Here is a 14148-nt window from a genome sequence, read left to right as displayed (position 1 = left end):
TTCGATGAACTTGGGCTTGTTGTAAAGCTAGCAACAAGCTCAAGAACCTCACACCGAGAAATACCAAGAAGCAATAAGAATATGCAACGCATGCAAGGATTGAGCTCCCTAAGACGATGTGATCAAGTTAACCAACCGAAAGCCCCTCTTGATAGTGCGGCTATCTATCCTATAATCCGGTCTCCCATCAACCACCTCGAGACCGGTAAAAGGAAAGCCTATCAAGGTCATACCTTTGCCTTGCGCATCCCATCACTTGATCATTGTCGCTTCGTGTATACTCACAAATGCTCCCCCATACACTATGATGGGAAAGCTTCATTGATGCACATCATCACATGTCCACTATCACCAAATGGACGGCAAGCTTCAAGCATGTGATCCACTCAAGATGCTCATCTTGAACTTGCCCAACTCAACCTTGTATCTTCTCATACTCACTTGAGATAGAGCATGGCTAATATTGAGTTCCACATAAGAACTCCATCTTCATTTCTTCTTCTTGATCATATCACATATATATCTTCATACCGATGATCTTGATGCCAATACACAAGGTATATCTTTATCTTCATGGCTTCCATACTTGAATCCAACACATGGAGAGCAAGTAGTACCTATGGAATATTCCTTCATATAAACTCAATGAAAACATTAGTCCATAGGGGTTGTCATTAATTACCGAAACCACACATAGGGGCAATGTACCCTTACATGGTGCTGTGGCCAACATTATCTTCAGCTCCTTGAATGCTGCATCAGCTTGCAAAGTCCAGATGAACTTATCCGACTTTTTCATCAATGCATACAAGGGCAAAGTTTTTTCTCCCAACCGGCTCACAAACCGGCTTATAGATGCCAAGCACCCGGTGAACTTTTGTACATCGTTTAGAGTTTGTGGCAACTCCATTCTTTCTATCGCCCGGATTTTAACCGGATTAGCTTCTATGCCGCGGCTCGAAACTAGGAAGCCTAGTAATTTTCCAGCCGGTACACCGAAGGTGCACTTTGCTGGGTTAAGTTTCATCCGGAATCTTCTGAAGTTATCAAATGTTTCTCTCAGATCACCGATTAGGGTATCCTTTTCTTTTGTTTTTATGACAACATCATCGACATACACTTGCACATTTTTACCGATTTGGTTATGTAAGCATTTTTGCATACATCGCTGGTATGTTGCGCTGGCATTTATCAAACCAAAAGGCATAGTGGCATAGCAATAAGCCCCGTGCGGGGTAATAAATGCAGTTTTTATTTGATCTTCCTTTTTCAGGGGAATCTGGTGGAAACCAGAATAAGCATCTAGAAAAGATAACAACTCACACCCAGCAGTGGAATCAATCACTTGATCAATCTGAGGTAACGGAAACGGATCTTTGGGACAAGCCTTGTTCAGATGTGTGTAGTCAATACACATGCACCAAGCTTTCGGCGCTTTTGGGTCTTCCTCCTTCTTCTTGACGAGGACTGGATTGTCCAGCCATTCGGTATGCAAGACTTCCACAATGAAGCCGGATACCAGCAGCTTGGTGACTTCCTCACCGATGATCTTCCTTCGGTCTTCAGCGAAGCGGCGCAAGGGCTGCTTTACCGGCTTAGCGTCTTTCTGGATATTTAAAGAGTGCTCAGCCAACTCCCTCGGCACACCCACGAAGTCATCAGTAGACCAGGCGAAGATGTTCCGATTCTCATGGAGGAAGTTGACGAGCGCGCTTTCCAATGCCTCACTTAATCCGACACCGATACGGACGGTGCGCTCCGGGTATGCCGGATCCAGAACAATGTCCTTTGTCTCCTTTGGTGGCTTGAAAGCCGTTCCACCGAGCGGGTTGCTCATTGCCACCATGTTCAGCTGTGCCGATTGTGCCAGCGCGACAGCAGTCTGGATTCTTCTCTTCTCCTCCGCTATGACCAATGATTCGGCCAAGCATGATCCAGCTGAAGTGGTTTCCAGTGAGATCTTGTAGTGGCCCACCACCGTTATGATTCCGTTGGGTGCCGGTATCTTCATCTTGAGGTAAGCCACATGAGTTGATGCCATGAACTTCGCTAATGCCGGCCTCCCCAGCAAAGCGTGATATGGGCTGTCGAGATCAACCACTTCAAACAGAATGTTCTTAACTCGGCAGTTGTCCTTGCCACCAAACAAGACATCCACTCGAACTTCGCCCAATGGTGAGCACGATAAACCTGGAACTATGCCGTGGAACGTGGTGTGGCTTGGCTCCAGCATGTTCTCGGTGATTCCGAGCGTATGCATCGTGTGCCGGTACATTATATTGATACTGCTGCCATTATCCACCAGCACCTTGCTAAACCGGACTTGTACTGATGGTCCGTGCATTATGGGGTCAACCACCAGTGCATAACCACCGGGATTGGGCATCACTTTTGGGTGATCCTTCAAAGACCAGGTGATCTCTTGCTGCGACCATTGCATGTATCTCGGAACGGCTGGTATGATGACATTCACTTCCATGGAGCGCCGATGTAAGCTCTGTCGGTCCATCGGCTCGGTCACAAAGACCACACAGCACATGTCCAGATCTTGATATACATTCCGGCCCAGAGGCGCGCGAGGCGCGGCATTGTTATTATTGCCATCGTCCGCCTGATGGACTCATTCCTGCTGCTGTGGCCGGTTTGCAGGAGCTTGAACTGGTTGTGCATTTGCTCCGGTAAGAGGAGGTGGAGGTGGTAATCCACCATGGCCTTCCTTCATCAACCGCTGGGTCCAAGAGCAGTTCTGGGTTGTGTGGTTTGCCGGCTTACTCGGGTTAGGAGTGTGAAACCTACACGGCTGATTCATCGCCGACTCCATGGTATACTTGGGCTGATCGTGCCAGGGCTTCTTTTCCCCCCACTGTTTCTTCAGGCCACCCCATGACTGACCTCCGGTTTTCTGTCTTTGGCTTCCGCCGGCTTCTGGGTTATCTTGCACCGCTGCCACTTGCTGCATGCCGTATCTTCTATCAGGAAAATCTTCTCTCCTCTTGTGGTGGCTGTTGTTGTTCCAGAAATCTTGGCGTGGTGGGTATCTCGGCAGTGGGTCTACCGCAATTGCCAGCTGCATCGGATCACCCAGTGCATAACTGTCCGCTACCTTGATCATCTCGGCCAGAGTGGTTGGCATGTTTCTCTGCAGCCTTTGTCACAACGGTGAGCCTCGCCGGCATCCATTGCAGAACCAACTGATGGCTTGAGCTTCTATCACTCCTTCACATGAGTTTCTTGTTGCACTCCACCGGGTTAGATATTCCCGGTCGGTTTCGTTCTCGCGCTGCTGGCACATGGCGAGCTGTTGCGGACGATTCGGCCTCTTGTACGTGCTGCTGAAGTTACTGACAAAGGCTTCTTCAAAATCTAGCCACCCGTTTATACTTCCTCTGGGCAAGTTGTTCAACCAGATGTGTGCCGGTCCCACCAATACTGACGGTATGAATATAACCGCCCAACGGCGATTTCCTCCTCCGGCTACATATACTTCCGTGATGTAATCAGCGAGCCAATCTTCCGGCTTAGTGCTACCGTCATAAGTCCTCGTGTCCCAGGGCAATTGAAAGTTACGCACCGGAGGCTCCTCCCTCATGATCTGGGGGCCGAAACATGGCGGACCCGGAGGACCTTCAGTTTCGATCATCTCGGACAGGTAGACTCTATCCAACCTGTGCCGCACATCTTGCGCCAGCAGAAATCTTTCTCCCACACGATCTCCTAGAGGGTTTCTGTGATAACCGGCTCTATCGAATTCTGAGTCACCATCATCATAACGGCTTGGTGCTGCATCACTGGCTCTCGGGTATCTCGGTGGTGGCCTTTCTCCACCGGCATAACCATTTCTAGCATTGCCGTGGCGTCCCCCATGGCTTCTTCTGCCGGCATTGTTCAGCCTGGGTTTTTGTTTTCCGGCTAAGACCAGATCATACACCGTCATATGTTCGGTGTTTATACCTTTTCCCCTTCTTCTGTCGGGATGGGGGGACGATGCCTGCCCATGCGATTTTTCTCCGGCATCCCTAGCCGAATGAACGACTTGGGATGCACCGGCACCTTGCTTGCTCCGGGCAGCCTCTGCAGTTTGTTTAGTAGCCATAGCAAGTAATTCTTTAACCCAGGCTTGCTGTTTTACCAGAGCATCACCCGACAGAGATTCTAGTGCCTCTACTGCGGCTTGAGCAGCCCTAAGAGTTTTATCCGGAGTGCTATACTTCGGCTTCTCTGCCGGCGAAAGGGATGCCGACATAGATTTACCGGAATGAACTTCCCGGCGCAAGTCCTTATCTAAGTTACGACCTCTAAGCCGGGTAGCAGCTACTCTAGCAGGATCTGCGCTAACAGAAGCAAAGCCATGGGCTGCATTGTACTCACAAGGGTGATGTTGAGCTCCTGCTGGGCACGAGCGATCTCGGTGGCTCCGGTAAGAAGCATATGGCGCTGCGCCTCAAGCTCGGCCTAGGTCAATACCGCATCGGCATTGGGCGCGATGGGCGTTGACAGCACGTCCATGGCGGCTTGAAGCGAAGTTGCTGCCGGAGGCACGTTGGAGATGCCGGCGATGTTCTCATCTCGCTCCAGCGCGGGCTTGGCCGGGCGCGAGGACTTGGTGGGGGCGTTGTTGCCACCGGCTGCTGCTTTGCCGGCATCTCCCGCGCCGGCCATCATCACCTCGACGTTGCCAGTGGTGCGATCGGTACGCGACCCGGCTGCGCGCGACACCGGTGGATCTGGTGCCACCAGCCCCACTGAAGGGTACCGGCGTGCCGGCACAGTGCCGACGTAGACCCGGTGCGAGCTGCGAGCCCCACGGTGGGCACCAACTATCATCGTGGTGAACTAACAGATGCCATGGGTAGGCTTATGTTGGGGCCAAATATACACCGAGGGATCCTGAGGAGGGGAGGATGGAGATGAAACTCAAGCAAACGCACACGGGAGACATGATCTACCCAGGTTCAGGGCCCTCGTGAGGAGGTAAGACCCCTACTCCTGCATGTCTGTAGTATATGAACTCAACAAGGAGCTACAATGGTGTTCTTCAGCTCTTGGCCAAAGGTTGAAGATGAAGCTATAGGGAGAAAACCCTAAGAGAGCTAGCAGGAACCCTTGGGATCATAATGTAACCTCACGTGCAAGGGAGCTGCCCCTCTCCTTATATAGTGGAGAGGAGGTTTACAAGAGAAAGAACCAAGGAGGGAATCTATGCCTACATCAGCCACCTTTATAAAGTAGCCTTGGCTCAGGCCATGATGTCCTCGCCTGCGTCCCTTGTCTGGTGACCCGAGTTGGTCGGCCTACGGCTGCTCCTTCGTCAGCAACGTGCTTTTGCCTCAGGGCTTCGTCATCAAGCTGATCTTGCTTATCTCACCAATGTCCCGTAGAGGGCGACCGGATCTTTAACCAGCACCGGACCGTTGGTCCTATGCCGGATCCATAACAATTTTACCCGGAGTAAACCGGAGCTTCGCCTGTTATGCTCTTTGAGAATTTGGCTTAACTTAGACTCGTTCGGCATAGTCATGCCGGTATCTCCTGCTCCAGCATACCTATCCCGGTATACCGGACCATACGTACCAGGCAACCTTTAAACGGGTTGCCCTTATCTTTAATGATTGATGGGCTTGTCCGGATTACCTTGTAAACCGGTTTCTGGCCATCTCACTTAGGCACATTTGCCATACTCTTGACCTACCGGGGGTCATCCCCCCGACACTTCTTGACCTCGTTTTTGTCCCCCATTGTTGAATCTCTTGAGCTTGCTTCCTCATTCTCCCGCCCATGATTCTTGCACCCTCATGAGGGAAAAGAGAAAGGAGATCTAGATCTACAATTCTACCAATCCATATCCCCTCTTAGTGAGGGATTCCATTGGATCTAGATCTTGGAGAAATTTGGTGTTCTCCTCCTTTGTTCTTTCTCTCTTATTCCCCCATAGCTTTTGTAGGTTTGGTGGAATTTGGGAGTGAAGGACTTGCCACTGCATTTGGTGCATTGGTTTCAGTTCTCCACGGTGATACGTGGAAGTGAAAGTTCGTGGGCTAATTACTTACTCTTGGGTGCTTGTACCCGGAGCTTGTTCCTCTTGGGTTCTTGGAACCCTAGATGGCTTGGTGACTTGGTGGTGTCGCGGAGCTCAACCATTGTGGTGTAAAGCTCGCGGTCGATTACTTGGGAGCCTCCAATTAAGTTGTGGAGTTTACCCCAAGCTTGTCCCGGTTCGGTGACCACCCTCAAGGGTTCCCTAGTGGATCGTGGCATCTTGCATTATGCAAGAGCGCGAGGAGATTACGGTGAGCCATTGTGGCATTTGGGAAGCACTGTGCCTCCGCACCGCTCCAAGGAGACTAGCTTCCTTTGGGAAGTGAATTTCGGCATACATCCTCGTCTCCGCGTTCCCTCGGTTATTCCTATACCCGAGCTCTTTACTTATGCCATTTATTTTGTGATAGCCTTCGTGCTTGAAGTTATATATCTTGCTATTACCTGGTTGCTTGTATTGCTTAGCAACATAGGTGAACCCTAGTATATATAGGTTTTGTGCTTGACAAATTAAACGCTAGTGTTATTCCACATTTGTTCAAGACAATATCGTAGAAGTTTTAAACCCCCTATTCACCCCCCCCCCCCCCCTCCAGGCAACATCCGTGTCCTTTCAAGAAGCTAGTGCTAGAGTCAATGTTCCAGGATCACTTAGACGCACTTCACATTTTCACGGATGGATTCAAGGGAAATGCAATGAGGGATGCCAGTAGAAGACATAGCCTGCTATAGTATTGTATTGTAATGCGTGTAACGTATTGTAGAGCTTGGGTACTAGGCCAGAATAAGTGAGATAATACTCACTAGTACTCACTAGTAGAAAACAGGGCTTTCGTCCGAAGCCCATGGGAGCTTTAGTCCCGGTCTAAATACAAACCGGGATTAATGGGCCGCATTAGTCCCGGTTCGAACGGCGCGGGCCACAAAACCCTCTAGTCCCGGTTCGTTTGGAACCTTTAGTCAATACCAACCGGGACTAAAGGGGTTGCAGCAGGCTGCCTCCGGGGCGAAAGCCTTTTGTCCCGGTCGGTATTAGCAACCGGGACTAAAGGTTTTCTATGTTTTTTTTTGCTCCCCACGCACCCCACCCACCCCCCCCCCCGATCGCCTTTTTTAGATTTGTAAAATACAAAAGAAAATGAGAGAAAATTCAAAAAATTAAATCTTTTGAGATTCCTGTATGTTACGCAACCTACTATTAGGGGAAATTAACAAATTTGAATTTTGACTTTTTTTGCAAAAAAAGTTTATGAAAAGGTAAAATGGCATTATCTTTTGCATACGACATCAGGAAAAAATGTATAATATATCAAAATGATCGTGGGAAAAAGTTACATCCGGTTGCCATTTTTTTAGATTCTCAAAATTCCAAATGGAAATTTGAAAGCAGGAAGATTTTAGTTTTTGCTTGAAATTTAGGATTTTATATATTTTTTATTTTTCAAAAAAAATTAAATCCTACATAAAGATTACTATTTATTTAAAAATTTAATTTTTTAAAAAAATTAAAAATTATTAAACATTTATTGTCTATTTATTTATTCAAGATTATTATTACATCATTACTTTTATTTATTAAAAGAATTATTTGGATTTCAAACAATAAAGAAAAGTGTGACATCGTGACCAACATGTTAATAGGATTAATATGATACTAGTATCAATATCATGCGCGTGAAGCACTTGGAAAAAGCCGGAAGGGAAGGACTCGGAAGTTAAGCGTGCTAGTGCTGCAGTAGTGGGATGATGAGTGACCGAGCGGGAAGTTTGACCATGAGTAAGTAATTTGACTAGAGATTAAGTATCAAAGACTAAACTTGTCAAATAACTGAAATACTAGAAATTCTGAAAAAAATAGAAAAAAAGAGAGTGGAAAATAATTAGGAAAAAAATTGAATAAAAATATAGACGAAATAGCCTTTAGTCCTCGTTGGTGTTACAAACCAGGACTAAAGGTCCCTCGTCCTAGTGCGCGTCCGCAGCCCACGTGGAGGACCTTTTAGTCCCGGTTTGTATTTCAACCGGGACTAGGGGGCTTTAGTCCTGATTGCGCAGTCTCGGTTACGTAACCGGGACTAAAGCCCCGTTTTCCACTAGTGACTATTATACTTTGTAACCGCGACTACTGTAATATAAGTTTCATTGATGAGAGCATTTTACATCATGTTTTATTAAATGTTTTGCATACGTAGACATAGGATTTTTAGCATTTTATTACCACGCACGCGCGCACCTATTTTGCTGATTTCACCAGGATCCCAAAAATAAAGAGGAGAAAAGTCAAACTAAGGAAAGTGACCAATGTTTGCCATAGATATGTTGATTGGGAGTAATGAAATCCCTCCATACAAAAAGCCACGCACCTGGGAGTCAAGGGGAAGAACCAATTTGCGCAACAAACTATCCAGTAGCTTTAACGCCACACCTGCCCGTACAATAGTCCCACGGGTTCGTCCTGTCAATCGGATCAGATTTCAGAGTCACAGAGAGGCTGCCATACATGACAGCACACATTGCCTACCTCTTGATTACAACTTGGACACTTACTGTTACCAATGCACCTATAACTCAGCTAAGACCACGACGTACAAACCAAACTTGCCATGAAATCTTAATACTTCCCTAAGCTAGTGAATCCAACTCACAGACTTCACATGATTAGGCAAGATTATTGCTAACAATCTCCCCCTAATCTTGACTTGTCATCTCCTCATACTTCTCTGGTCTTGACTACCAGCCCACACGGTCGGACACACAGACAGTCTTCACGTCGAACCAATTTAACTAGTCACTGTCCCACTACACGCCGAGCTTGATCTCCTCGCCGAGACACGGAGATGGCCATCTTGCCACCTTATCTTCGCGACGTCGATCCTTGCTCCTGGGCAACTCCTCGAACGTGACACGCTTCAACTGCAACGGATCCTCACAGAGACGAGCACTTGGACACAACGACGGCTCCCAGACTTGACGCCGACTCGATGTGCCAACTTGCACACCATGACTCCTTGACTCTCACCGCGGTTGACGATCTTGACGAGACTCTCGTACCGCACCTCGGCACCACCTCTCCCATCAACGATCATCGACCTCCACCGACTTGCCGATGACGACACCCTGTCGTCTCCTCCATGTCGCACCGCTGAGCGACGGTCGCCCGCCGTGTCGCTAACGATGGCGTGCCGCCGTCTCCACCCGGTCGCTCTGCCGAGCAATGGTAGCCCGCCCCGAGGCGCTAGTAGGGTTGCCTCCCCGGGGCAAGCGTGGCCTCAAATCTTGAACCTCGCTCTGATACCAATTGTTAGAATTTGCCCACGGATCGATCACATGAAACTAGACAAACATACACGCAAGAAAATCTTATTGCCAAGGGCACGTGTCGTGCCCTTTTTTTTCTTTATTGCTTCTCAATTTTCTGTTTTAAAACTCACGACTTGCTCGTGTATAAATACCAAAGTTTTAAATAGCCGGCTATAACCTGGATATAACCCGGCTATAGCCTATTGAAACCTCCTCCTACGGCTATCGATCACCACGGCGGCTGCGGCTGCGGCTGCAAACCTGCACCACCGGCGCCGTGCTACTGCTCAAACCAGGGAGGCTGCAGCTGCAAAAATTACTCTAACTGGCCGCCGCCTACCTGGTGGCCGCCGCAGCAACCCTTCTTCCCGCCGCCATGGTCGACCGATTGCTTTGATCTATGATTACTACTATTCACACCGCGCGCGATTTCTTTGGATTGCATTGACATGCTGGTACGTTAGCTACCATACCATACGTGCCTCCAAAATCGAAATTTGTAATGCGAGGCTCAATAAGCTAGCTAGTCCGGTGTTACTTGTGTATGTAGTATACGTGCAATGTGTACGTCCACAAGTTGTGCTGCTCAATATACGAGCAGGAATATGTGTAACTAATCATGCAGTGCAGGAATATGTACATGTAACTAATCCTGTTTATTTCTGAACGTAATCCAATTGATCTGTTGAATTCATTGTGCATGTTAATTGTAGCTACGCTGCTATTAGCTTTTTTTTAGTATATAGTGAAACAAAGGAAATTCACCATGTGCTACATGTAAACAGAAAAATGAGATTATACCAACCATTTTGACACCCAACTAAACTAGGTCCCGAGCCCTCTTATCATGAGTCAACATCAGTGGCATACAATTTTGATCCAAGATAAATGGATAGACAGTGTATGTCACTGCCCAACAACGACACAGAGAGGCACAAAGCATCACAAACACAACATGACGTCTAATCAGATAGGTAGGCATAGGGTAGTTGTGGTGCTATGGACAATCCTTTTCTTGAATTTTCTGGGCTAGCTACATAGTGGTGCACAGTCTTGAGAGAGACACATGAAAAGAGTCCATATCATGGAATTTCACACTGTTCACTCTTGCACACAGACATATAAACTTATAGTAAACGAATTCATCATTCCAATATTAAATAAGTCACCGGCAAATAATTATACATCTCTAACTATGTTTTGTTTTCTAAAGTCCATTGTTTCTGCAGAAAAAAAAAGAATCATTATTGATTTGGTGTAAGCCTGCACTTTGGAAGTTTTGGAATTGAGGACTTGTTCCTTGTTTGGTGGTCCTAGCTATGGGAGCGATTCTAAAGGGAATTTTTGAAACCTGTGGGTACTGCGGAACCCGATTAAACTTGGTCTAGCACTAAGTTACGTAGTTACCTGACCACTAAGTTACAAAAAATTCGGAAGGGGGGAGTTTCCTTTAGACTATTCATCTGAAATTTGTGATTTTTGCCTAAGCTACATATTTTCGAATTTGGGTATAAAAATTGGCACGCACATACATACGTGCATCCTCTACATGCAAAAAAATTATTTCGAATTTTTGGAGGTCCGGAAATACGCAGCTATGTTTTGTTTTCTAAAGTCCATTGTTTCTGCAGAAAAAAAAAAGAACCATTAGTGATTCGGTGTAAGCCTGCACTTTGGAAGTTTTGGAATTGAGGACTTGTTCCTTGTTTGGTGGTCCTAGCTATGTGAAACCGATTCCTGTCTTTGGCAGAGTGCATGTTCCTGGCTATGGGGTTTCCGTTGGATTTGAACTAGCTACCAACTCCGGCGAGCGACTCTCCCTTGTACTAAACGCTGAATTTTGATGCGTGGCCCAAATCGAATATATAGTGGCTTTTAACGTGACAGCTATATTGATTGGAGGAAATTGCACAAAGACACAAACCTTTAATTAAGGCTAGGGTAACACAAAACCACAAAAGATTGTAAAGCTTAAGCGGCAGCCGGCGTTCAGTTTGATCAAAAGAGGCAAGCTGAATCTTCATATCAGGCTGGGCGTCCTGGATGGCGGAGGTGCCGTTAGGGCCTGATCCGGCGCCGGCTGCCGGCGAGGCCCTGTCGACTTGTCGTGGCCGTCGTCTGACACTCGCGCCCGGTGATATGGAACGGATCTCCATGGCTCCTTCCTCGTCCATCTCCCCCGCTCCGTCGGGTTCTCGGTTTGAAGTGCTCGTGGAGGATGTTTCAGACTCTTCGTCGGAGGGGTCTTGCGACTTGGATGTGCCGTTCGCTTCAGCAATGGAGGTGGTGGGCTCTCCCACTGCTCCGGGGTGGTCGGCGGTCGTCCGTAGAGGGAGGCGGACGGATGAGGAACTGGCGGCTGACTTTTGGTCCGATATAGGATATCCAACGCCGGCGTCGAGGTTTTGGGAAGGTTCTCCGACGTCACGCGCAGGTATGGATGTTTCGCTTGGTTGCAGGGGTCCGTCGAGCCGCCGGCGTCGAAGTCTTGGCAGGGAAGGCCGCAGCCGGACCAGAGCTCTCGCCGCGACGTCGCCTCCTCGCTGCTGGGGATTAAGATGCAGAGGAGGGCCAGGGTGGGGACCTGGCGGGGTCCGTGTCCTCCGCGGCGCATCTCGCTACCGGCCATCCTTGGTCAGTTCTTCGGCGCGATGGAGGTGGCTAGTCCAGCGACGGCGGTTGCCCGTTCAATCGAGACGGCGGGTGCGGAATATGGGGAGCCGTTTTCAGGTCCGTTGCATGCAGGTGGGGCTGGCCCGCAGGTGTTTTCTTGGGCCGGTCTGGGCTACGTACTACGGTACCTGTGGGTCGATGCGTCTGTTCGATCGTCGTTGACGCACGCATCGCCCCAGACGCACGCATCGCCCCAGCTGCCGCCTTCGTTGACCTCGACACCGTCCTCGCCATCGCCGCCCGCTCCACCAAGCTTGCCTCGGGCTGCGACATCGTCGCTGCTGCCGAGGTCGCCGAGGGCTGCGTCGCCACCATCGCCAAGTTCTACAACTCGTTTGCTGTCAAGGTCGTCTTCGTCGCCCAAGTTGCCAGGTTCTTCTTCGCCATCGCCATCAAGGCTGCCGCCGTCGCCCTCCTCGCCTCCAGGGTCTACGCCGGCGCTACCCCGACCGTCCTCGTCGCTGGGGCAGGGGCCGTGGGCTGATCCCGGCCAGTACGCCGCTTCCATCCTGCGGTGGGGGTGGAGGCCGCTTCGCCCTCCATCGTTCGCGGAGGTCACCGCTCGTCCGAGGGTGCACATGGCGGGTCAGCAACCAGCTGGTGGTCTCCCACCACCGCGCGGCTTTGGCCACGGCATGGCCGGCCAAGGTGGGGCTGCTCGGCCGCCGACATCTACGAGTGTGCCGCCCATGCGGCCGCCTTTCGCCGGTCACCCAACTCAGGGGCCGTTGCGTCCTGGCGCCCCCGTTGCACCTTTTGGCGGGTTTGCTCCGCCGCGTGGTGCGGCCCCTCAAGTCACGGGGGCCATCCCGCCGACATAGCCCTTCTACCCGCTGCCGACCGGTCATATTCAGGTTGGGGCGGCACCGCAGGCGCAGCCGGTGCCTGTGCAGATGCAGCTGGTGCCTATGCAAGCTGCCCGGAAGCACAAGAGCAAGAAGAAGAAGACCGCTCCGCCAATGGCTGCCCGGGGGGGGGGGGGGGGGGGGGCGGCACATGGTTCTGGGGTTACATCATTCGGATAGGCACCTATGCAGCAGCAGGGTATTGCGTCTCATGGTTCGATGGTTCCTGTTCAGGGTCAGCACCACATGTACCAGTTCCCTTATATCCCGTCCGGGTATGATCAGCATGGACAGTATTCTTCTCAGTTTCAGCAGCTTCCTGTTCAGACACTAGCCTTGCAGAATGTGTATGCACCGCCGCATCAGCCATCGGTGTCTGCTTTGCCTTTGCAGCAGCAGGGTCAGCCCTCGGTGCCACCTGTGGGTACTACTCTAGAGGGGGGGGGGGGGGGAGATTGCCAAAGCAACTGGGAAATCATAGAAGGGAGTATGGTGCTGGAAATGCTCTGATCATTCGCACGCGGTGAAAGATTGCAAGGTGAAGCACTATTGTTACATTTGCGATAAGAAGGCTCATCCAACTGCTCGTTGTCCCGTTCTTAAGGTACCGAGACCATCGGTCATTTTTTCTGGGTCCGGCCTTTTGGAGACACATTTTACTGCTTTCCCTGATTCCGTGGTTAACGAAGATCTTGCCCCGAGTCAGTCGCCTATTGCGCTTGTTGTGGTCACTGGAGATGTGGTGCCTGCGGATGTCATTGCAAGGCAGGTGGCTCGCCGTTGCTCTGATTGTCCAAATTCGAAGTGGGAGGCGGTTCCTCATGTTGACATGCAGTTTTTGGTTTCTGTACCTTCTTTTGAGGACCTTGACAGGGTGGATGGTATTCAGGTGGGGGTGCCCTCTTTCAGCTCCTCGATTTCCATCTCAGCATGGCGGTCAGACGAAGTTCCTCACAAGGCTGAGCTTGAGAAAGTGTGGCTGCACGTGGAGGGGATGCCTCATACTCTGCGACACTTCTTGGGTTTGTCGGCAGTTGGGTCTCTCCTTGGTAAAACAGTTGATGTGGATCTTATTAGTTGATGTGGCTACGGTGCATATTGCGCTATGTCTGCAGCTAGATCTTCCGTGGCCCTTTTTCAGTGCTGTGGAGGTTTGCACGCAAGATTCTGTTCCTCATGTTGAGTGATTAGACCACGAGCGCGGATCACCGTAGTACCTTTCATATGTATTTATGCATATGAAATCTGGAGAAATTAAAAACTTTTTGATTGAACTTGACAAAAAGATCAAAGT

At 49.7% G+C, this 14148-nt stretch overlaps 1 protein-coding gene across 1 annotated transcript; it reads right to left on the bottom strand.

Annotated features, from left to right (window-relative positions):
* Window positions 1–710: 710 nt before the first annotated feature.
* On the bottom strand, window positions 711–2479 carry LOC139832268 (uncharacterized). The gene is made up of 3 exons (XM_071821987.1): window positions 1724–2479; window positions 1422–1606; window positions 711–753 (listed from the first exon to the last, which is right to left on the bottom strand). The coding sequence occupies exons 1-3, from the start codon at window positions 2477–2479 to the stop codon at window positions 711–713; spliced, it is 984 nt and encodes a 327-aa protein (XP_071678088.1).
* Window positions 2480–14148: the final 11669 nt, after the last annotated feature.

This window comes from Lolium perenne, chromosome 6, assembly GCF_019359855.2.
Source record: "Lolium perenne isolate Kyuss_39 chromosome 6, Kyuss_2.0, whole genome shotgun sequence".
In the NCBI taxonomy this organism is placed as follows: domain Eukaryota; kingdom Viridiplantae; phylum Streptophyta; class Magnoliopsida; order Poales; family Poaceae; genus Lolium; species Lolium perenne.
Note: the sequence above shows the minus strand (reverse complement) of the source record. Positions and strands in the feature narration are given on the sequence as shown.

Excerpts from the sequence above, each read along its gene's own strand:
- LOC139832268 (XM_071821987.1), bottom strand. The coding sequence starts at position 2,479 with ATGGAAGTGAATGTCATCATACCAGCCGTTCCGAGATACATGCAATGG. Across the intron at positions 1,607-1,723 it reads TCGGTGTCGGATTAAGTGAG|AAAGACGCTAAGCCGGTAAA; the intron begins GCATTGGAAAGC and ends TTAAATATCCAG. Across the intron at positions 754-1,421 it reads CCAAAAGCGCCGAAAGCTTG|CATTCAAGGAGCTGAAGATA; the intron begins GTGCATGTGTAT and ends AAGCTGATGCAG.